At 35.6% G+C, this 23,472-nt stretch overlaps 3 protein-coding genes across 4 annotated transcripts in view; 1 reads left to right on the top strand and 2 right to left on the bottom strand.

Annotated features, from left to right (window-relative positions):
* The window catches only part of LOC107716989 (ras-related protein Rab-5A-like), a 10,222-nt gene extending 9,398 nt beyond the window's left edge, over positions 1 to 824 (bottom strand). The window contains exon 1 of the mRNA XM_016523630.1: positions 797 to 824. The gene's annotated coding sequence lies outside the window, so the exon portion shown is untranslated. The remainder of the gene's footprint in view (positions 1 to 796) is intronic.
* Positions 825 to 1,447: 623 nt separating this feature from the next.
* LOC107716988 (EF-hand domain family, member B) lies at positions 1,448 to 10,926 on the top strand. 2 transcript variants are annotated; one of them, XM_016523627.1, is made up of 14 exons: positions 1,448 to 1,517; positions 1,610 to 1,726; positions 1,842 to 1,904; positions 2,126 to 2,269; positions 2,574 to 2,754; positions 2,846 to 2,956; positions 3,130 to 3,259; positions 7,184 to 7,267; positions 7,368 to 7,435; positions 7,727 to 7,881; positions 8,655 to 8,862; positions 9,065 to 9,283; positions 10,128 to 10,309; positions 10,772 to 10,926. In XM_016523627.1, exons 2-14 carry the CDS (start codon positions 1,661 to 1,663, stop codon positions 10,916 to 10,918), a joined length of 1,758 nt encoding a protein of 585 aa, XP_016379113.1. In that variant the 5' UTR covers positions 1,448 to 1,517; positions 1,610 to 1,660; the 3' UTR covers positions 10,919 to 10,926. The 2 variants fall into 2 exon arrangements, with proteins under 2 accessions (XP_016379113.1, XP_016379114.1); XM_016523628.1 differs by having other exon boundaries at positions 1,646 to 1,726.
* Positions 10,927 to 13,793: 2,867 nt separating this feature from the next.
* On the bottom strand, positions 13,794 to 19,693 carry LOC107716985 (uncharacterized). Its single transcript, XM_016523625.1, has 3 exons — positions 19,117 to 19,693; positions 18,188 to 18,267; positions 13,794 to 14,330 (listed from the first exon to the last, which is right to left on the bottom strand). Exons 1-3 carry the CDS (start codon positions 19,600 to 19,602, stop codon positions 14,252 to 14,254), a joined length of 645 nt encoding a protein of 214 aa, XP_016379111.1. The 5' UTR covers positions 19,603 to 19,693; the 3' UTR covers positions 13,794 to 14,251.
* Positions 19,694 to 23,472: the final 3,779 nt, after the last annotated feature.

Raw genomic sequence — 23,472 nt, forward strand, 5'->3', positions numbered from 1 at the left:
CTTTGCCTCTCTGGTTTACCAAGTCTAGGCTATACATACTTTACATATAACCCTGTTATATCTTATTCGATACAGAAAATATGAGACAGAGTGACAGTGCATAACACAGGTCTGTTATTGACACAAATGATCAGAGCTTGTGATTGCTTCTAAACACTTTTAACTTAAAAGGCGATTATAAATAGCAATTTATTTACCTTTCGCATCAGAATTAATAGTATATGCTCAAATTAAATAAACATTATTGATAAAACATGACTTATTTGACTTATAGCATAATCTGGCTCTTCAAAACAAACCGCAGCACGCTTTGATCGGCTAATATTGTGTTTACTGTACAATTTAGTACGTAACTTCAATTTCAGAGTGATTACAAAATAAAATCACTGAATTATTTAATAGGAAAACGTATTTGATGTCACGATATGAAGCTGCCTGTTAGCTTGTGCTGCTAACTGTGCTAACGATATTGCGTGTTTCTTTGTCTTTCTAAGACACGCAAGTAAACATACAGTCAACTCCATGGCAGTCGTGTTCCAATGGTGTTCTCAGCGGTACTTTAACGGGTCTGTCAGTTTCTCAGATGCTCCGGTTCAAATGGTTCCCGAAAGCTAATGGTGCTAATGCTAAGAGAAAAACAGGCCGCGCGCACACTGAGCGTGACACCTCATAAATAACTGTTAAAAAGCAAGAAATCATAAATAACTGAACAACAGTATGGCTTATTTCAAAAACAAAGCAAAAGACATTAAAATTAACCTAACAGTACAAATCTTTAAAGCCCAGAGACTCATACCTTCCTCTCGGTTCCTCCCAACTTCCCCTTTTGCGTCAAAACTGATGATGACGGATCGGATGACTGGTTCTGACGTCAGACGCATCGGAGAGAAATCGGCCAATCAGAACAACGCTCATCACAAATATTTTTTCATAACACAGATGATTTTAATTTTGTATACAGTTATTGTTATTATTGTTGTTATTATTATTATTATTATTATTATTATATTTTTAATTTAATTTAACTTTTGAAATCCACTTAAGTCTTTACAGTTATGCATTTTAATCATATTTACATTTACATTTAGTCATTTAGCAGACGCTTTCATCCAAAGCGACTTACAAATGAGGACAATGGAAGCAATCAAAATCAACAAAAGAGCAATTATATACAAGTGCTATAACAAGTCCCAGTTAGCTTAACGCAGTACACGTATCAAGGTTTTTTTTAATAATATAATAAATAAAAAGAAAACAGATAGAATAGAAAAAGATTAGAAAGCAAGTGTTAGTTTTTTTATTTAGTACTTAAGCCTTTTAAAAACAATTTAAATAACTTTTTTTTTTTCACGAGTCTTTTTACAATTAAAAGCGCATTGACAACTTAGATATAGCATCATTTTAGAATAGAAAATAAGCAAGCTTAATTTAGAAATCGATTTTTTGACAGGTGGACTTCTGGCGTCATTATCAACTTGACGCCAAGTTTCCTCAGCGCGTTGTCAAGGTAACGGAAGGTAAACAAGCACTGCTACTTGTTTGTAACGTATACATGTCTATGGTTTGTAAGGCTTTGTAATTAGGCTTGCTGTTGTTGGTTTTTGTTTAGATGGTTAATTGGTTCTAAATAATTCTGCATTAAAAGTGTGAGCGTATAGGCATGAATCTCATAGAGCGGAATTTATCCACCTGGAGACGCAGAGACACGTTTCCAAACATCCGCGCGGTATGATTAATTATTCTTCAGAGGCAGTTTTGCAAATTCTTTTACATGGATTTCTCGACCATAATTATGCAACAGATATTACTAAGTTTTAATGTATAATAATTTCCATTGAAAGGCAGGAAAGCTCATTCCAGCTGGTGACAGAACCAAGACTTGTCTGCAGGAAATTACTCCAGGGGTGGGTCATTTACTAGAAACAATTTTCTTCTACTAATTGGATGTATTTATATATTTTTGCCTTTTATTTTATTTCATATTTTCATTTTTTTAAACGGTAAATTGTTGTACCAAACAATTTTTGTGTGTATAATATATATATATAAAACCTTTGAAAAACCAAACCAAACAGTTGACCGGCATTTTATAACATTTTATTATTTTTTTTTATTTTTTTTATAGACTTTAACTCCACCTGTGGTGAGGAAGTTTGTCAATTCTGCTCGGCCGCCAGTTGGGACAGTTCGGGTCTTCCATGGAAAAGCAAACGATCCTGATATTGGCAGCACACTAGTCCATGGCGTGAACACTAAATCTTCCATTAATGTAAGACAGTCATAATGTCAAAATTATTTTAGTGACTGTTCTTATTGCTTGATGTTTAAACTGTTTTAACTTGCTATGTGAAACAAGACCAGTCATAATTTCAGTTCCTATTTCACACAAAATCAAAAGAAAAAAAATGTTTTTTGTGCTTTTTTAGACTTGAAAACAATTTATTCATGAGCTTTTTTTTTTTTTCAATTTAAAAGCACATTGGCAACTTTAGTAATAGATTATACTTTAGTAATTGCAGATGTAATAGATAGAAAAAATGTGTTGTTTGTTCACTGCATGCATGCATTTTCAGGCTGGATTAGTGATCAATCCTGCACCAAAAACACGCTTCCAAGAGAGGCTCCGTCAGCTTCAAGAAATCAATTATGCCACCAATCGGAAAGCTCCTCTTGGGAGGTCACAAGTTCAAGGCCCTGGTTTACCAAGCTGGCTTGATCCTGAGAAAACCACTTTTGGTGTCACAGCGCTCCAGTGTATGAGTAATAGCGAAACCTCACTAGCATAGTCATGAATTGACTCAATAATCAAAAGAAACAGCGAATCTGTGAATTCTTTTAAATGCAGTATCTAACGGTGGTGAGATCATCAATCCACCCAAAACCGCACATCAGGTGAAGAAGGAAGCGGACGAGGGACATCAGCTCTACATTCGCTCACACGGATCCTACTTTGTAGGTCAGTTAAAATGCAGCTCATTTAGGGGTCAAAGTCTTTGTTTAAACTGTTTATAACTTTGCAATTTTCTTTGTTTTGAAACCACAGTCTTTTTCTCTTGTGCTCATTTTGGCATCATTTCAGAAAATGCAGATAGACCGCTTTTGACTGCATTTGTCTCTTTGCTGTTGCAGGAGAGCGTGTGGACAGGAAGTACAATTGCAGTCACTATGGGAGAGACAGTAGGTTTGGTGTCACTACGCCTCATTACAATGATGGGAGAACCATCTCCAGATCTCTGCAGTGGCCCTCTGACTCGCTAATGTAAACTAATACAGACACATGCACATTAACTTACTGTACGTTTTGCTTATTGATGAAGATCTGAACATAGAGTAATTTATTAGCATTGATTAAGGTGATTTCAAATAATTTCTATTTTCAGATACAAATTTAAATGTTAATACTGTTAAATGTAAACATTTAAAAAAAAAAAATTTTTTTTTTATAATTTTATATTATAGTGTGTGTGTGTGTGTGTGTGTGTGTGTATATATATATATATATATATATCCATTGAAAGGCAGGAAAGCTCATTCCAGCTGGTGACAGAACCAAGACTTGTCTGCAGGAAATTACTCCAGGGGTGGGTCATTTACTAGAAACAATTTTCTTCTACTAATTGGATGTATTTATATATTTTTGCCTTTTATTTTATTTCATATTTTCATTTTTTTAAACGGTAAATTGTTGTACCAAACAATTTTTGTGTGTATAATATATATATATAAAACCTTTGAAAAACCAAACCAAACAGTTGACCGGCATTTTATAACATTTTATTATTTTTTTTTATTTTTTTTATAGACTTTAACTCCACCTGTGGTGAGGAAGTTTGTCAATTCTGCTCGGCCGCCAGTTGGGACAGTTCGGGTCTTCCATGGAAAAGCAAACGATCCTGATATTGGCAGCACACTAGTCCATGGCGTGAACACTAAATCTTCCATTAATGTAAGACAGTCATAATGTCAAAATTATTTTAGTGACTGTTCTTATTGCTTGATGTTTAAACTGTTTTAACTTGCTATGTGAAACAAGACCAGTCATAATTTCAGTTCCTATTTCACACAAAATCAAAAGAAAAAAAATGTTTTTTGTGCTTTTTTAGACTTGAAAACAATTTATTCATGAGCTTTTTTTTTTCAAATTAAAAGCACATTGGCAAATTTAGTAATAGATTATACTTTAGTAATTGCAAATGTAATAGATAGAAAAAATGTGTTGTTTGTTCACTGCATGCATGCATTTTCAGGCTGGATTAGTGATCAATCCTGCACCAAAAACACGCTTCCAAGAGAGGCTCCGTCAGCTTCAAGAAATCAATTATGCCACCAATCGGAAAGCTCCTCTTGGGAGGTCACAAGTTCAAGGCCCTGGTTTACCAAGCTGGCTTGATCCTGAGAAAACCACTTTTGGTGTCACAGCGCTCCAGTGTATGAGTAATAGCGAAACCTCACTAGCATAGTCATGAATTGACTCAATAATCAAAAGAAACAGCGAATCTGTGAATTCTTTTAAATGCAGTATCTAACGGTGGTGAGATCATCAATCCACCCAAAACCGCACATCAGGTGAAGAAGGAAGCGGACGAGGGACATCAGCTCTACATTCGCTCACACGGATCCTACTTTGTAGGTCAGTTAAAATGCAGCTCATTTAGGGGTCAAAGTCTTTGTTTAAACTGTTTATAACTTTGCAATTTTCTTTGTTTTGAAACCACAGTCTTTTTCTCTTGTGCTCATTTTGGCATCATTTCAGAAAATGCAGATAGACCGCTTTTGACTGCATTTGTCTCTTTGCTGTTGCAGGAGAGCGTGTGGACAGGAAGTACAATTGCAGTCACTATGGGAGAGACAGTAGGTTTGGTGTCACTACGCCTCATTACAATGATGGGAGAACCATCTCCAGATCTCTGCAGTGGCCCTCTGACTCGCTAATGTAAACTAATACAGACACATGCACATTAACTTACTGTACGTTTTGCTTATTGATGAAGATCTGAACATAGAGTAATTTATTAGCATTGATTAAGGTGATTTCAAATAATTTCTATTTTCAGATACAAATTTAAATGTTAATACTGTTAAATGTAAACATTTAAAAAAAAAAAATTTTTTTTTTATAATTTTATATTATAGTGTGTGTGTGTGTGTGTGTGTGTGTGTATATATATATATATATATATATATACACAAACGCACACACGATTATTCAGAAATCATTCTAATATGCTGATTTGGTGTTCAAGAAACATTATTATTTTATAACATTTTATTATTTTTTTTTATTTTTTTTATAGACTTTAACTCCACCTGTGGTGAGGAAGTTTGTCAATTCTGCTCGGCCACCAGTTGGGACAGTTCGGGTCTTCCATGGAAAAGCAAACGATCCTGATATTGGCAGCACACTAGTCCATGGCGTGAACACTAAATCTTCCATTAATGTAAGACAGTCATAATGTCAAAATTATTATATATATACACAAACGCACACACGATTATTCAGAAATCATTCTAATATGCTGATTTGGTGTTCAAGAAACATTATTATTATCAATGCTGAAAACGTTTTTTCTGCTTAATATTTTGTGAAAACCATGATACACTGCTATTTAAAATTATTTAATTTTTTTTATTCAGCAAGGATGCATTAAATTGATCAAAAGTGACAGTAAATACATTTTATAATGTTAAAAAATTTCAACTAAATGCTGACTGCTTTAATAAATGCTTTTTTACAAAGATATTAAGCAGGAAACAATGTCTTCAACATTGATAATAATAAGAACCATTATTAATAATTTAGCACCAATAATTGCTGAACAGCAAAAAATCATATTAGAATGATTTCTGAAGGATCATGTGACGCTGAAGACTGGAGTAACGATGCTGAAAATTCAGCTTTTCATCACAAGGATAAATTACATTTTATAATATATTTAAATAGAAAACAGTTATTTAAAATTTAGTAATATTATTTTGTATTTTTGATCAAATAATGCAGCCTTGGTGAGCAGAAGAGACTTTCAAAAGCATTAAAAAAATCTATCTATATATACAGTCGTGGCTAAAAGTTTTGGCAGTGACATAAATTTTGTGTTTTGCAAAGTTTGCTGCTTAAGCTGTTGTGGTGTTCATTCACATTGTTTCTAGATTATTGTGTAGAGTGATCAGATGCATTTTAAATAATTGCTAAAAGTTTCATTGGCCAAAAAAATTTACTTTTCACAAAAAAACTAATTTCACTGATTTTTGATCCTGACACAAAATGGCCAGCTAACATTAATTGACTAATCATATCAGCAGCACATGTGAAAGTGTGAACGAGTACTAGTCAGGTGAAATCACTATCATAATAAATACATTGTAATAGCAGACTGATGGAAGGAAGAAGCGCTTCCAATCATTGTGTTCTTGTTAGCAATGGCTATCTCCAAAGAAACACGTGCAGCCATCATCGCTTTGCATCAAAATGGCCTCACATGCAAGAAAATTGCTACAAAGAATATTGCACCTGAAAGAACCATTTACCAGATCATCAAGAACTTCAAGGAGAGAGGACCGACTGCAGTGAAGTCATCTTCAGGACGTCCCAGAGTGTCCAGCAAGCGCCAGGACCGTCTCCTCCCGAGGAGTCAGCTATGGAATCGTGTCACCAGCAGTGCAGAGCTTGCTCAGGAATGCCATGTCACAAAGCAAGAGTGATAAAGAAGTGGCTCGAAGATCATTACATTGAAATTGTGGGTCCGTAGCCAGGCAACACCCCTGATCTCAATCCCATAGATAACCTCTGGTCAGTCCTTAAAAGGCGAGTGGACAAGCAGAAGTCCACAAATTGTGATCAACTCACTGTACACACACACACACAGCACCATCTGTAGGGGAGTATTGGGTCTTCCACCCCACTCTCAATCCCAGCACAAGGGTTGAGAAAATCAGAGATGAACTGCATTTATAGCTAAATGAATGTATTTTGGGATAAAATCATGCCTCCGGAAAGGTAACAGCATTGTCATTTTTACTATTTTGACAGCTATTATGAATGTCTGTAATTTTCGATATTCAGTTTATAATGACAATCCATATTTCGTTTCAAATTTTCTAAATAAGCCCCTAATGACAACTAATATGGCAATGTGAATGACAACATTATCAGAAATGAACAATTAATTCATCTTCATGTCTTAAGGCACAACAGCGCAAAATTAGTTTCGAAACGCTGCGACGACTTCAGAGAGAAGACTCAGCCACAAACAGGCAAATTTCATGATCCGTAAGTCATGGTTAAGAGCATTTTTGTTAAATACTAATGACATTTTCACAGCTTCTGCCACTGTGTAAATCATCTTTTCTCTCTGTGCATTAATTTATAGAATTGCAGAGACATTAAACGTTCCCAGTGATCACACATTTGGAGTCTTGATGAAACCTGACAGCTTTGGTAATGTAAATCATCTGTCACGTTCTGAGTTTGATATGTCAGAAATAAATTAGCAGCCAGTATTGTAGAGAATTTATGGTTTATTCTTGCTTGGTGTGAAAAACATTGTTGGGAAATTTCAACTTGGACATTCCTATAATCAGTCTTAAACAAAACTCAAAAACATTCATTGTATTTTAAGTAAAGAAAATGAAGCCTATTTTCATTACAGTTAAGCATATTTAGTTGGGCTGTGTTCTTGACTGGTTTTGAGAAATTCATCTATTTGTAGTTCTTCTTGTTTCTCCTCAGGTGTAGGTGACCTGCTGCATCAAACTCCACCTGGCGAGTACCTGAAAGGCAAAGACAGACAGCGAGCCCTGGTCAGTGCTGTTCGCCAGCACCTCAAGAAGTCCAACTACCAGAACTTCAGCTCATTACTAGAAGCATTCAGATACTACGACAAGGTCAGAAGCAGTTCTCATTGCTTGAGTTGTATTGATATAGTCAGCAAGGGAGACCTCACCAATAAACCATTCAACACATCATAGTTACCCATTCATTTCTAAAGGAAAGTATGATGAAAAGTTATCAATAAAGCAAAAAATCCAGAATTTCATTTTGCAAGCTAGTTTTGTCGATTACCAGTTTTGATGGTCTGTGTTGTGCTTTTCTAGCAAGTAAAAGGCCTTTTAGTATAATTATAAAAATGTTTACCTTCAGGTCATGTTTTTTGCGTATTTTTGCTGTGAAATCTATAATGAGTTTTATAAAGTAAACATAAGAATAGCTTTCATGTTGTTAGTAATATTTCAGGATGAACTTAAGCAACTTAGGTTTACTTGATTATCAAGACATCATGTTTGAATGCGAGTATCAAATATGATCATCAGGCTTTTGAGGAACATTAATTTATTTCTCAGTCATCATTGTATTGCATTGCATTATATGTTTTGAAACTACAGAGCTTTATCATAAAACTAAGCATTTAAGTATCATCTTACTAAGACATGCAGTATTATTGAGAAATATACTGTATAATGACAACTGATATTTATATCATTTTATGTAAGTAGTCTGCTGCACTGTTGTAAAGATCTCATTGATTTACATTACAAGCTATCAGAATTTCACCATGGTTAGCCACTGATTTATAAAGAAAAGCATGCTGAAAAGTTAATTTTAGTTTAATTTTTCGTTTTGCTGATTACCTGTTGCAATTGTCTGTCTCGTGTTGCAGAAGGGTCAAGGGAAAATCAGTAGGGAGGATCTGAAGGAAGCTTGCCACCAGTTTAATATGATCATCAGTGACCCGGTGCTTGATGACCTCATGGATTACTGTGATGTTGATAACAACGGACTGATCGACTTCAAGGAGTTTTCCAATTTTCTTAATTGGAAAGACAAAATGCCAATCAACAGGGTGGAGCAGAAAATTCTCACAGCAGGTGAATTCAAGTGTACTTGCTCACAGAGTCTCTAAAGTCATGACAGATCTACCAACACCTCATAAAAATTCAAGTACAAAGTCTTTTGACATTTTATGTTTTTTCAAATACTCTTCTACTTCAAATCAATGTTTTGATTCGTCTCTGAGCTAATTGGTTTGGTTCAAGGTTTAGATGTTAATGTATCTCTTGTGCCTTCTAGAGCGCATGGCCTGGACAGCCCCTGCCAACATGCAACGCACAGACCTCCAAGAATCCAGCGCCGTGAAGCCTTTGATTAGACCTGAAGATCTGGAACGTGTTGAGGTGGGAAGCACCAGGAAGACTCCAAAAACCCTGTCCAGGCCCAGAACAGTACAGAACAACTTCTTCACCTCGTCTTCTCTCATAAATGCTGTTGTGGGTGGAATTTCCCCTGCCGGTGAGTCTCACACAAAACCTTTGAATCCTCTTAAACTGCCCAAGTATTCAAGCTACACAAAGCTTAAATAACCTCCATGCATTTTTTCAAGGTGTTGATTAACCTTTTAAAGCCTACTGTATCATATTTGAAATTTCTAAAGCCTCTAAATGATCAATATGCTCAAAACTTGATAAACCTGTTGCACACAATCTACTACATGACTTCTGTCATCTAATTGATAGTTTAGAATAAACTTTTGTACAACCGTCCACCTTCAGCTCGTGCTTCACGTGTCTTTCTGCTGTGAAATCTTTACTGATATTTATCAGGTAAACGTCAGAATTACTTTTCATTTTCAGGATGAACATTTTCTGGATTGAAGCAACTTTTTTTTCTTGATTATCCATACATCATTTTTTTTCAAATATGATCCATCAGGCTTTTGAGGAACATTTATTTGTTCAGCTCTCAGTCATCATTGTATTGCATTGCATTGCATTATATGTTTTGCCCCAACAATAAAAAATACAGAACTTTGATCATAAAACTAAGCATTTAAACATCATCTTACTAAACTGATATTTACTGTATATGCATTTTATGTAAGTAGTCTGCTATATGTTATAAAGATCTCATTGATTTACATAACAAACATCAGAATTTTATCTTACTTTTTGGTAATTTGCACCAAATTTCATTTTTTTTTCCTCCGTTTTTTTCTCTATACCTCACTATACCATACAGTTCAATGAACTGTTCCATAAAAAAAAAGTTTTTTTCATATGTCAGGATTTATAGGGTTAATATTGCACAACTAGAAGAAGAAAGTTGTGCAGTTTTTCTGATTGATTCCCATTAATAGATGATCACACATACGGAGTACCAACAGTACGGACTGATCTACCTGCTCCACGTATCAAACGCATCAGTGACAGGACAAACTATGGAGATGAAGCAACAGCACATGATCTGCTGCACCCCCCTCTGCATACCCTCTACGGAGTCCATGAAAAAGAGTTTTTTAGTCCTCGCACGAAAGATGAGGTGAATTTTGGATGACAGTGATGTTGCATTATGATTTAATGCGGACATAACACACAGTTTTAGTCAATTTCATGTTAAACTTGAGTACTTATAGAGTAGTATTGCATCCTTCATATCTCCGAAGATTCTTCAGTTTTATCAGATTTATAAAAGACAGATACAGCTCTACTGGGAGAAGTGCCCATATAAGGAATCCCGCCTTTTATGACGTCATACAGGGCCATACTCGGAAAAAAAAAAAACTTTCTGAACTTATACGAACCCTGAAGGAGTGTATTTGGCACAGTAATACTCCGTCATACGTCCACCTAATTTTTTTGAGACTTTGGTCATGTTTAGCATGAGAATCCAACTCTTTAACAGAATGCATGAAATGGCATTAGACATCCCCTTTAAAGGGGTTTTAAGCTGTCTAAACAATTATTACAGATGGACTAAAGATATATTGTATATCACTCATAGATCGCACAGATATTCCAAAAAGTGGTTGTCGACGTTGCTGAGGAGACATTTGAGGAGGTGTGGAAGTTGGCGTCCATGAGACATCCTGCTGGTGACGTATGTGTGGAAGGCTTTCGAAATGTTCTCCGTGAACTACGGGCAAATTAAACCTAAAATCAGTGTTTCTGTCATGCTTATTTGTCTATATTTTATTAACTTTATTAATAATTGTAGTAATAATTAATATTCATTTATTACTTATTTAGTTTATTTCAAATAACAACATTTTTATGGTTTTAGTTTAAGTTTTAGCTAACTATAAAAACCCCGGTGACACCATAATTCAAAGTTTGCCTTCATTCAGATCATTTAGGAGAAAGTTACATCAAAACAATGTTACACAAGTAAAAGCAGGTGAGGTAAAGCTCTAGGTGCCTTCCAAGGGATTATTTCAGTAATATGATAAATGCAGAGTTTGCCTCCGGAAAGGCTTGTTTTATTTGAACAATAATCAGTGTGGACACACTAAACTAGTAATCATTACTACACAGTGAAGTGAGTTCAGACCCTCATGACTTCTGCAACTGCAGTATTTTATTAATTCAGATCCATTATTGGGTCAGCGGTAATTCTGGCCATGTTTTTGGTTTAATTTAGTCTCTTGTCAAATGAAGCAAAGTGCTGCAAAGGGCCTAACTGCAATAAGAAGTGCCCTCAACGTAACGTAATAATAGCTCAGCTTAGTAATGAATTTTTGCCACCCAGGATAGCATTATTGAGTTTACTTCGAGGACGTATGCTGCATTTAGAATTTGAGAGAGATGGAGATTGCTGTCAATTACCGTTTTCTCCCAAAGGACTTTATCACACACTGATGATAAGCGGGAGTCTGTGTGTGTGTGTGCTGTAGCAAATACAGTTTGGGCAAGTGTTGTTATCTGTTATGGATAATAATGGTTATTTGCCACCTGGATATTAGTATACACATATTCCTTTGCTGGTCATCGGGTAAATTATTACCGGTACATCTTTTGGACTTGTAAATCTCAATCTCTTTTGTTTGTGATACATTGAACGTGAAACTCTTTACTTTATTAATACACACCCTTCTCCTTTTCACAATCCAATCCATTTTCTATAGTTATAATAAAGTCCTGCCCAACGTTTTGCCTATCCTGTCACTTGAAAATACGTCAGATTACAGAAGTAAAATGGGTTTTGAGCTGCATTTCATGTTGACTTTAAAAGCACAAGCAAATATACAGTACAGAGATGAATTCATCTGCCTTATTTGGCAACATCAATATAACGCATCATAAATATGAGTTAATGTTTAGTACAATAAACAGATTAATAATAACAACAGCAGAGTCCCTAATCCATGATAAAAGCCTAGAGGAGTGCAAATAGCTTTGTAAAGCACATTAATGCTTTTATTTTCTTTTGTTCAGTTCACTTGTAGATGAAGCCAGCGTGATTAATTGCCTAATATGGTATTAACATATTTATTTAAATTGAAACAGGAGGTATGATATCCACTGTTAATCATATTATGACTTGTTTGCACACATGCGACAAAACACCCACGCAAGTTGAACAGAACAATCCATTACTGCCTGCAAAAATTATAATAATCCCACAGCCATATTTCTAAATGATTTAATGAATTTCAGTCAATGATAATTTGATGACTCCCTGTAAAGCCATGAATGCATAAACAATGACATGCCATAAAAGAGTTTTCCACAGAAATAGGATGACATCCACGCATGGGTGAGAACATCTTCCCGTCAGTTTAACAAAGGATTTATTTTAATATCTAAATTAGGTGATAATTGGTCTCAACGACCATCTGTGGTTCTCCATGATCTGAAGGTATCAAATATCATAATTAATTGTGGTTGTTTAAGTTGTCGGAAATGTTAGAATCTCATTTATGATCTGCTTGATCTGAAAAAAAAAAAAAGTTTTGTTGAGATATCAGTTTAATTTCAGTCTCTGCTTTGTCTCTACTTAATGGAAGTGCATTAGATCGAGATTTGACAGAAATTGTTTTTTGTAACAAACCTTGGCTCTAATTAATCACATGACCCAAGGACATCTGTAACACTGTAACAATTTTTTAAAAACAGATTAAAGTCACCAGTATCAACATAGATGTTTTGTAAAGGCCAAGTAAATGAAGCCTGTTTTTAAGATGTTTTGAATAGTTGTGAGATTTGTTTTATGACAATAAGGCACATTTAAACCCATCTTATCTCATTCCCATTGTATAAGTTTATTTTACACTGATTTTTAATAAAAAATAAAAATCATTGCATCCTGACAGGTCTTTTTTTTATTGCATTACAGTGATGAGAATTAAATGTTGTCCACATTATAGACAATTTGGTTGTGAAACATGCTTATTTGTTAAGAAAATGCAGAAAATCTTAATGGTTCAGAAAAATGGCTTCATTACCATTATGCAATACAGTTACAATGTCATAATTTCAATTGAACTGAACTTTGACAAATAACTTTTTTTTTTTTCAAAACAACAACAACAATAAAAATTCCATAACTTAAAAAACGACTTTTTTTTTTTTATTGAATTATCCAATGGTTTCTGGACCCATCTGAGCTCCAATACAATCTGTTACTTGTGGATGTTAAGGTGACTTTGCTGGAGAAACATGGGAGTGATTCTTTGACCTCGTTTATACCTGGAATTAAGATCTGTTTCAGGTGATCCATTCACAAGTGGTCAGTGCTACACTACATAAAGTGCAGGACTGGATCCAAAACACGTTGTGATCCAATCACTTAAATCACATTTGTAGTCAGAATGTGTGAAGTGATATTGTAGCAACAATAGATATGTATACGTAGATGCCTCATTAGCGACTGTTTCTATGGACCGCTATACTTAAGCCGTCCGCCATATTCGAAGGGTCAACTTGACGTCATTCACCATAACAGTAACATAAGTTACCAGTGTTTCAAAACTTGTAATATTGAGTTAATACATTTAAAAACATAACCAACACATTCAAGGTTATCCCGTTTCTTAAAGAATTGAAATCCCGGCAGTTAAAACCTCGACTGTGCAGGATTGTGGCATCTTCGAATTTCCATTGATTATTATGGTGAATGGCGTCAAGTTGACCGTTAAAGACGGCGGACACGTCTATGTGCTTGGCGCAGTCGAATGGGGAATCTACCTATGCACATCTATGGTAGCAACAGTGAAGCACCTACTCACCTGTCAATCAACCACTGCACTACAACATGGGTTTTAAACTGTGTTAAGAGACGCTCAGAGACCCTCCCTTTGAAATCCAATCACAAGAGACTCATTTGAGACGCATTACTAACAGCTGTAAACATTGATGTTCCTCACATGACCATTTGTGATCAAATCACCCAGGATGGATATTAACATAAAGTGAAAACATGGTCTTTGTTTTAGTCTGGTAAAGTGAATTTTGAGGGGTCTTGTGTGTGTTATGTTTAATTGTTTTACTCCAGTTGTTTCCAGTGCCATATCCGAGTCACCGTCCACTCTGGATCAGCGCCAGCAGTCAACTCACGATAAAACCTTCAACAAACACATAATTATAAGCTGTTAATGTTTCCTTAGAGACCAGAAAATACCTTTTAATGTACTTTTTTTTTTCTTTGTAAAACACTGGATAGTATGGAAGCCCGTTTCCGCCACAGCATACAAAAATAAAAAGGTAATTGCAATCTATTATCTCACAGTTCTGACTTCTCACAATTCAGGTTTTTTTTTCCTGAATTGTGAGATATAAAATAAGAATTGTGAGAAATAAACTCACAATTGTGAGGTAAAAAAGTCAGAATTCTGAGATAAAAAGTTGCAATTACCTTTTTTTTTTTTTAATTCCGTGGTGGAATTGCGAGATGTAAACTCAGAATTCAGAGAAAAAAGTCAAAATTGCGTCATAATTGCAAAAAAAAAAATATCTGAGTTTATATCTTGAGATTCTGACTTTTTTGTCTCAGAATTCTGAGTTTGCATTCACAATTCTCAAAGAGATTAAAATTCAGACCCATTTGTGAACCAGTTTGACTGATTCACTTAAACGAATAGACTCAAAATTGATGCACTTTGGCTTGTAGGCATAGTTTATGCAACATATGCAATATCTAGTTGATAAAATGTTCAACCAGAGCTTAACTACAAAAATATATATTCTATATAGTAATGTGCATTACATTTTTGTTGTAATTTCAACAAGCAACAGCAACCAGATATTTTATCGATTCGACAAATTTCAGGATTTATTTTTTTTTGCAGGAAATTTGTTGCATTGCACCTAATTTACCTAGCCTTATCTCCAAATGACTACAGTCCCATTGACTCCCTCTGCCAATGCATTGATGAAATTAACAGTTGGATGTGCGAGAACTTTCTTCAGTTAAACAAGGAAAAAACTGAAGTCATTGCATTTGGAAACAAAGATGAAGTTCTCAAGGTGAATGCATACCTTGACTCTAGGGGTCTAACAACTAAAAATAAAGTCAGGAATCTTGGTGTGATTCTGGAGACAGACCTTAGTTTCAGTAGTCATGTCAAAGCAGTAACTAAATCAGCATACTATCATCTCAAAAACATTGCAAGAATTAGATGTTTTGTTTCAAGTCAAGACTTGGAGAAACTTATCCATGCCTTTTTCACCAGCAGGGTGGACTATTGTAATGGTCTCCTCACCAGCCTTCCCAAGAAGACCATTAGACAGCAGCGTTCTGGATGAGCTGCAGCTGTATAATGTCTTCGTGTGAAGGCCGGTGAGGAGACCACCAGTCCTCAGGTCCTTACACTGGCTTCCAGTTATATTTAGGATTGATTTTAAAGTACTTTTACTCGTTTATAAATCACTCAATGGCCTAGGACCTAAATACATAGCAGATATGTTCACTGAATATAAACCTAACAGACCACTCAGATCATTAGGATCGAGTCAGTTAGAAATACCAAGGGTTCACCCAAAACAAGGGGAGTCTGCTTTTAGTTATTATGGCGCCCGCAGTTGGAATCAGCTTCCAGAAGAGATCAGATGTGCTGAAACATTAGTCACATTTAAATGCAGACTCAAAACTCATCTGTTTAGCTGTGCATTCATTGAATGAGCACTGTGCGATGTCCGAACTGACTATATACTATATTGCACTATATTCTATGTATAATCGTTTTCTTAAATTCATTTTAAACTTCTTAAATCAATTGTTTTAATCATTTTCAATGTTTTTAAATTCCTTGTTTTATTGTTGTGATTATTTTTTTTTCTTTTCTTTTATGTAAAGCACTTTGAATTACCATTGTGTATGAAATGTGCTATACAAATAAACTTGCCTTGCCTTGCCTAATGAGAATGTGTGAAGGAAAAAGGTAAGTATTGATTTATAATTTTGACAATTATCCTTAATTTCAATATAGGTGCATCCTATTGCAATGCAATCTGGGAAATGTCATATATCATCATACATAAAATGAAAAAAAAAACCCTCAAAGGGTGTCGGAACTCAAATCACACAACAGAAAAAAGACTGAGGTGCGAAAAAAACGTGTCACATCAGACCCACACTAGAGTGATCTGAAGTATGACACTTTCACAAAGTTAACTTAGAAACAGCACTCTAGCTGAGCGACAGCCGAGTAAAACGTGCTAATGTGACAGATGGAAAGATGTTTTGAAACACGAGAGAAAGAGAGGAGTATGCAAACAGCTGAGAGCGAACCTATTAGCATCTATATATCCATCAAAGCACTGCGGAAAACAAATGTCTGTCATAAGGGAGAAATCCATTAAGTACATTTAAGATCATTTGAAGCTGTGCTGGCATTCATCAGTCAGACTTATGGCTGTGTGCAGTTTACGTCAACGCTCACCAAAATCTGTGTCTATGGGAAGGAGAATTTGTCAAGCGAGGTGCTTTCACGGAGACAGTTTACAAGTGCGATGAAATGAAGAGCGTTTGACTTCTATTTATGTTTTGAGTGTGACTCTTTCAAAGAATCGTATATGAAATTTACTCTAGAGTGCCAAACATACAGCCACTATATGCGCGTTTGGACTGAAAAACTAAGGCTGGTAGCAATTAAGTCACATAAGCTGAGCATAAACATAAAGAAACACAAGCATAAGATCACAACACTGAAATCTACATAGGATGAATGTCACGAAACATGTCCAGCTCACATTTCACCCTTTCACATTTTATATTAATTTTTATTTCAGTTTTAGGTATTTTAATACCTTAGATGAAAATGGGAAATGTTGCCTTGTCAACTACCTGAATTTTTTTATATTTTCTGTATATTTTATATTATATTATATATTAAATATTATATTTTATATGATATATATTTTATATATTTTTAGTAAGTTTTAGTAATTTTGTGTTTTTTTGTCATTTTTATAAATTAATTGTTATTTTTTATTTTAGTTTTAGTTATTTTAGTACCCTTTTAGAATATGAAGCTTTTTATAGGACCATTATGTTTATTTTTTTATTATTTTATTTTATGTATATATTTTTTATTATAACATTATTTTATGTATATATTTTTTTATTATAAAATATATTAAAACAGGGCTCCCACGGGTCCTTGAAATCCTTGAAAGTTTGTGAATCTGAAAAAAAAAATTTCAAGGCCCTGGAAAGTTTTTGAAAATAAACGTACATAGATACAGGTCCTTGAAAGTGCTTGAATTTATTTTGTGCAAGAAGTTTTCAGGAAAAAATTCCATATTATTCCCTCTGGTCTGCTAATGTGTTATTTCGCCAACACTTCGTGGCCTATGCTTGCTTTATTTAAGTTAGTTACGCGCATTTTACGCGTTACGTTAATTGTTTCCCGCGTGAGATACTCTGTGTTGTATATGGCAAGCCAAAAGAGTCAAAATTAAATTTATGCCGTTAAATACGGCGTTTTTTACCATTTACGCGCGTTTTTTTATGGCGTCTGCTATCAGGGCGGCGTATTTGACGGCGCTAATGCTGTTTTAAACGCCGGAAAAAACAGCGTTTTGTATGTAAATGCGATTTATCTATAGCGTAATTCTGACTCTTTTGGCTTGCCATAGTTGTATGTTGCCATGACGTTCACGCGCGCACGAAACTACTACAATGGTACCTTAACGTTTCACAGACACACCGTGAAATTAATGTTGAATTGCTTTGCTTGTTAAATGTTAACCCATGAGGCAAGAAAAACTTAAAAGCATATTCATATATCTTAAAACTTCAATGTGTCCCCACATTAAGTCCTTGAATTTGAGGGTATTGGACCTGGAGAATCCTTGAAAGGTCCTTGAATTTTAAGTTAACCAAGGTGTGGAAACCCTGTTAAAAGTATGTAATATTTTATAATAATATAACAACATTTTATAATGAAATAGTTCTTGTATTCTGTCACAGCACACTTACTCGTACACAGCTGTGATGATCTTCTTTTGAGGACCATCTTCAGTTATGTCCATCTTGAAGATGCGGGAGCTCTCTGGGTCCTCTTTTCTGATTTTGCTTGACAATCCTCATAAGGCTGCGGTTCTCTCGGTTGGTTGTGCATCTTTTTCTTCCACACTTTTTCCTTCCACTCAACTTTCTGTTAACATGCTTGGATACAGCACTCTGTGAACAGCCAGCTTCTTTGGCAATGAATGTTTGTGGCTTACCCTCCTTGTGAAGGGTGTCAATGATTGTCTTCTGGACAACTGTCAGATCAGCAGTCTTCCCCATGATTGTGTAGCCTAGTGAACCAAACTGAGAGACCATTTTGAAGGCTCAGGAAACCTTTGCAGGTGTTTTGAGTTGATTAGCTGATTGGCATGTCACCATATTCTAATTTGTTGAGATAGTGAATTGGTGGGTTTTTGTTAAATGTGAGCCAAAATCATCACAATTAAAAGAACCAAAGACTTAAACTACTCCAGTCTGTGTGCATTGAATTTATTTAATACACGAGTTTCACAATTTGAGTTGAATTACTGAAATAAATTAACTTTTCCACAACATTCTAATTTATTGAGATGCACCTGTATATATATATTAGTACATTAAGTTTAAATGAGAAATATTGTTTTGGCAACTAGCAGAAATAACATATATTTTTTTATTTGTATATTTTCCATTTTAATTTTAAAGTTTTAATGATTTTGTGGTTTTTGTCATTTTTATCAATTGTTTTTATTGTCTATAGTGTTGTTTAACTAGATTATTTTAATACATTAAACTAAATGAAAATTAGTTTTCATTTTCATTTTAGTAAAACTTTTAGTAATTTTGTTGTGGTTTTTGTCACTTATTAGTGATATAGTAATATTTTTTATTTCGGTTAACATTTATTTCACAAATACATCTCTTTTTTTTCCCTTTTTAGTCGTAGTAGTAGCATATAAAATGATTTTTAGGAGTTTCCCCTTAATGAGCCACTTTTGAGCCCGTATCATACCAACCTGTTTCACACCACTGTCAAACTCCACACTGAACTTCAAGCCAAAATACAGTTCAATTAAAAACAAGATAATCTTATTCCTGATCCATGTGATGGGATCCGGGGTCCCCACCACTGTGATGCCAGGATGCTCAGTGTCCTTAGTGTCCCTGTCCGCATCTTTACTATAATGTCTGCAGTGCTGGCGAGCAGACGGCGCAGACGGTCTGCGCAGGTGATGCCACGCGCGCTTTGGAGAGGTCGCGCAGCTGGCATGAGGGCGCACGCGCTGATGCCACCATGGTTGGCTGTGGGTATCGTGTTTAAGTGACACAATACTCCTCTTCCAAGGACAGGTCAAGAATGCGAGTTCCCCACATACAGCCAAAGACGTGAATCGTTGCATCATGAATGAGCATTTCTTTTGTAATTGCGCAATGCCGATCTGGTCACTGTAAAACTCGTAAATGACAGACGCACCGTCCTCAGCGCTGCTTCCGGCACCCTTATGGAACTAACCCGCACTGTACCCATAATACTTTTGGTTTCTCAGCACTTGTGTAATTTCTCCAGTAGATGGAGGCAAAGACCCGTGTTTCCCATGCGCACTCTCGCGCCACGCGTGACGCACAGATGCTGGATGGCATGATGATGCTGATGGATGGCCTTACAATGTAAGTAGCATTTATTATGATAAGTTATACATATAATTATACAGTGCAAATTTTAGTTTAAAGTGAATATCCACAATGTTGACCAGAATGTCCTTTTTTGTTCACCTAAATCGTCTCAGGTTTGACAATATAACTTATTTGGACACTAAAAGCGCACTTAAAATGTCTGAATGTCGTTACATATCTCTGTATTTGCGTTCAGATGTCGCGCCATGTGTTTTCTTCACTACATTCTATGCTTGTGTTTTGCTCAGTGACTCAACTGGTGTTTTGGCGATTTTTAGTGCATATATGAAGTCAGTTCCCTAAAATTAGACTATCAGAAAATATAACAATACTTTTTTCTTCTTCACTCAGAATAGTATTAGAGACACCGGGGCTAGTTGTCACACAGCTATTTTTTGCTATGCCATTTTATGCATAGACACAAGGTCCTGACTACAGTAATGTTATCTTATTTTGTATGATGGACCCACAAATCCTTTTACAATTTTTGTCACAAGTACATTTAAAGAATCTTTTATAGAATAACATCTTGCCCTTTATTGTCTAAGTTGAATTATTATATTGTTGAATGTTTAATCTGTATCTGCCATGTAATAGCCAGTGAAGCTGATATGGCAATAAATGTAAATACATAAATATATCTTGACTACAAAAATGCTACTGAACATTTCCACCGTTATCAACTGATGGGGCATGTTGTCACAATGGAACCTGCAATTCAACAGCCTATTATAGCCTGCTTTATTATAGCAAATCGTTACCAACAAAAATTCTATTTTTTAAAATGCAAACATTTCTAACATTTTAAAACACATGTGAAACTTGCCTCAACCTTGGATTTATTGTAAAAAAAAAAAAGCCCCTGTCCTGAGAACACAGTACAGTCTAGTGTGCTTTACAAAAATAGGATGATACTGGAATTTTAATTTGATTGACATTTGAAACCATCTTGTATATTTGGACTTTTGACTCACAGCTGAAGTAAAACCTTTGGGACAACTAGCTCCGGTCTCTCTGTCTGTTGTTTTCTCATTTCAATTTAACTTCCATCTGCATGAATATGAACATGTATGTACTGTATAATATACGTACAGAGCGATGATGAATGAACTATTGAATAAAGAGAGGTTTGAGCAGGTTAGGCAAGTGTTCCTGTTGAATCATCTAATGCAAATGAGTGACACAGGTGGGCAAGCCGCTTTAAAATGTGCCCCCCTCTCCGAAGCTAGCGGCATCACCCAAACACACCTCACAGGTGCACAACATCATTGTTTCAGAAGCTTAAATGTGATCAGCAGAGCAAAACATCATTAAATTCCTGCTGTTTCCGCTGATTACAGGTCATAAGCTTTTGTATTTGCCTGCTATCTGGGTTTTCTTTTGAAAATGATGATTATTCATTCAGGGTTGAGGCATAAAAACCAAGACTGCAGACACCTGCACGATTTACCCGCCCCTTTAAATTCTGTGACTATTTTTATTGATAAATAATTGCTATTGCAGCTCATCATTATTGAATTTGCGCTCAGATATGGAAACCTTTCTAAGATGTATTATAGTAATTATCTCTGTCAGTCTGAAATGCTTTTACATCTGTGGCTTGAATGAACAGAATAATAAAAATCTTGCAGCAGTTCCGATTTCAATTAATTACTTCGCCAGAGTGATTACAAACTTTAGGGCATGATTTTATAGCGGAAAGTAACTCCGATAACAGTGCCTCCAATAATAAATAGCAAAGAAGAAAAAGTTGTATTCACTCGTAACCTTCTGCATGCTGTTTTTACACTTGTTATCTGGATTTTATTTTGGACTTGCAAGACAAAAATAGTCTTGATTGAGGTGAACAAAAAGCAAATAATAAATGCAAAAAGGCATAATTGAAAAACCTGTTTCCAGTTTCTGTTATGACACTCTCATCATCAGTTTGCATATTAATGCCAGTAACATTCATGCACGAATAGTGTTGTATTTTTACTTGAGATATGGTACTGTATGTTGTTATCGTACAAAGGCATTTTTTGGTGAATAAAACCTAACTTTTTCTGGTTTGTACACAGAAATATGAGAGATACGTGTATGAATATGTTACCACGGTATGAGTGACACACTGTAACTTTACGTTGACGCTGGATAATGAGAGAATCAGTGCAAATGCCAGAGTAATAGTTTCTGATTTTTTCCCCCCCCCAATGGATTATTTTTTTCTTGTTTTTGTATCTATGCATAAATTAAAAAATCTGCTGAAATTTATTATTCATCTGAGATGTGATTAATATGCAAAATTATGCAAATTAAGATGCAATTAGGCTCCAATTCTCTATTGGAATTTTCCATTATAATTTAATACAAAGTAACAGAGTAATTGGTGTCACGTGTAATTACGGTTACTCAAGTGTACTTTCAGGCATGCAAATGATGCGCTATATGTTGGTTATCCGATGCAAATGTGATGCTTTAACAAGTTGGGAACGCCAAAAATGTGCGTGGAGCAAAAATATTGCATTTACCTAGTATTTAATGTCCAGTGTCTGTTGTGCACTTTTAATGTAGATACCTAGCTGATATGAAATACTTTTGGAAAGTTGACATGTCCTGCTGTACTTCATTGAAAACTATTTTAAACTGCAAATGCATGCAGCTTCTATTAATTGAGAGCCTGCATGGAATATTTAGACTTTTTAAATGCCATTTAAAATGGCAAAAATGTCCAAAGCAGCTAGACATTAATCTAAATTTGAACCTAAATCTGAATAAAAATATCCCATAAATCTCAGACTTTGCACACAGGTTCAAGTGACAAAGCCAGAGAAGAAGGATAATTTTGAAACTTTCCAGGGCGATTAACACAGACAGGGCTTCTCGAGTGCCTTCGAGATCAGCTCCTTCTTGGGAGGTAAATTGATTTTGAATTGTTACATGGCTGGTTACATGACTTGCTTGACATCTAGCCCAATGATGTTATAACACAGATGCTCGCTTCATTGAGCTATGCCTTTCTTTTCTCCCTGTACATCCTCTCTCCCTCTCCTCTCTCGGAACAAAGACTTGGGCTCCCCGCGCCCTCCCTCCGCCGCACCGCCTCCGCTCCGTCCCCCTGCCCGCACAACTCTCTCAAAGAACATAATCCCTCAACAAAAATCGATGCACAAAGGAAACTTGAGCTCAATCCTATAACGCACAGCCGTGGCAGACAATACCCCCCTCCCACCAGCCCATCCGTGCCTCTTCAGGAACGCTAAATGCCTTGTGGCAAAAATCAGTCTTGATCCCTCCCAGCCTGGCTGATTAGAGGCGTCCCGCTCTGGGTTTTGCCCATTAGCGCATGGCACACCGTACGGGCTGCCCACTGCATGGCACCCCCAGTTCCCTGTACTCAAGGGCCTGGTGATTGATTGCTGAAAATAATATACATAATGTTTTTTGCTCGCCCAAAAGTTACATTTCTGTCCTAGTGGGTTGTGAGAGTGTTTAAGAGAATATGAGATTTAATCCGGCCTATGTCGTATCGCAAACCCCTTAGAACTTTCCCATCTTCTGTGCATGTATTTCCATGTCTTGCAAGCATAAAAATAGCGTTGTGCGTGATCAAATTCTGT

The sequence above is a fragment of the Sinocyclocheilus rhinocerous genome, unplaced genomic scaffold, assembly GCF_001515625.1.
Source record: "Sinocyclocheilus rhinocerous isolate Xijiao unplaced genomic scaffold, SAMN03320098_v1.1 scaffold1832, whole genome shotgun sequence".
In the NCBI taxonomy this organism is placed as follows: Eukaryota; Metazoa; Chordata; class Actinopteri; order Cypriniformes; family Cyprinidae; genus Sinocyclocheilus; species Sinocyclocheilus rhinocerous.

What these genes read in the sequence shown, in the direction of transcription:
- LOC107716988 (XM_016523627.1), top strand. Translation starts at nt 1,661, where the DNA reads ATGAATCTCATAGAGCGGAATTTATCCACCTGGAGACGCAGAGACACG. An exon ending in TGGTGTCACAGCGCTCCAGT is followed by an intron (nt 2,755 to 2,845) that starts GTATGAGTAATA and finishes TTTTAAATGCAG; the next exon opens with TATCTAACGGTGGTGAGATC. An exon ending in GCAGAAAATTCTCACAGCAG is followed by an intron (nt 8,863 to 9,064) that starts GTGAATTCAAGT and finishes TGTGCCTTCTAG; the next exon opens with AGCGCATGGCCTGGACAGCC.
- LOC107716985 (XM_016523625.1), bottom strand. Translation starts at nt 19,602, where the DNA reads ATGATGCAACGATTCACGTCTTTGGCTGTATGTGGGGAACTCGCATTC. An exon ending in AAAAGGGAAAAAAAAGAGAT is followed by an intron (nt 18,268 to 19,116) that starts GTATTTGTGAAA and finishes ATCAGAAAAGAG; the next exon opens with GACCCAGAGAGCTCCCGCAT. An exon ending in ATCATCACAGCTGTGTACGA is followed by an intron (nt 14,331 to 18,187) that starts GTAAGTGTGCTG and finishes TGTTTGTTGAAG; the next exon opens with GTTTTATCGTGAGTTGACTG.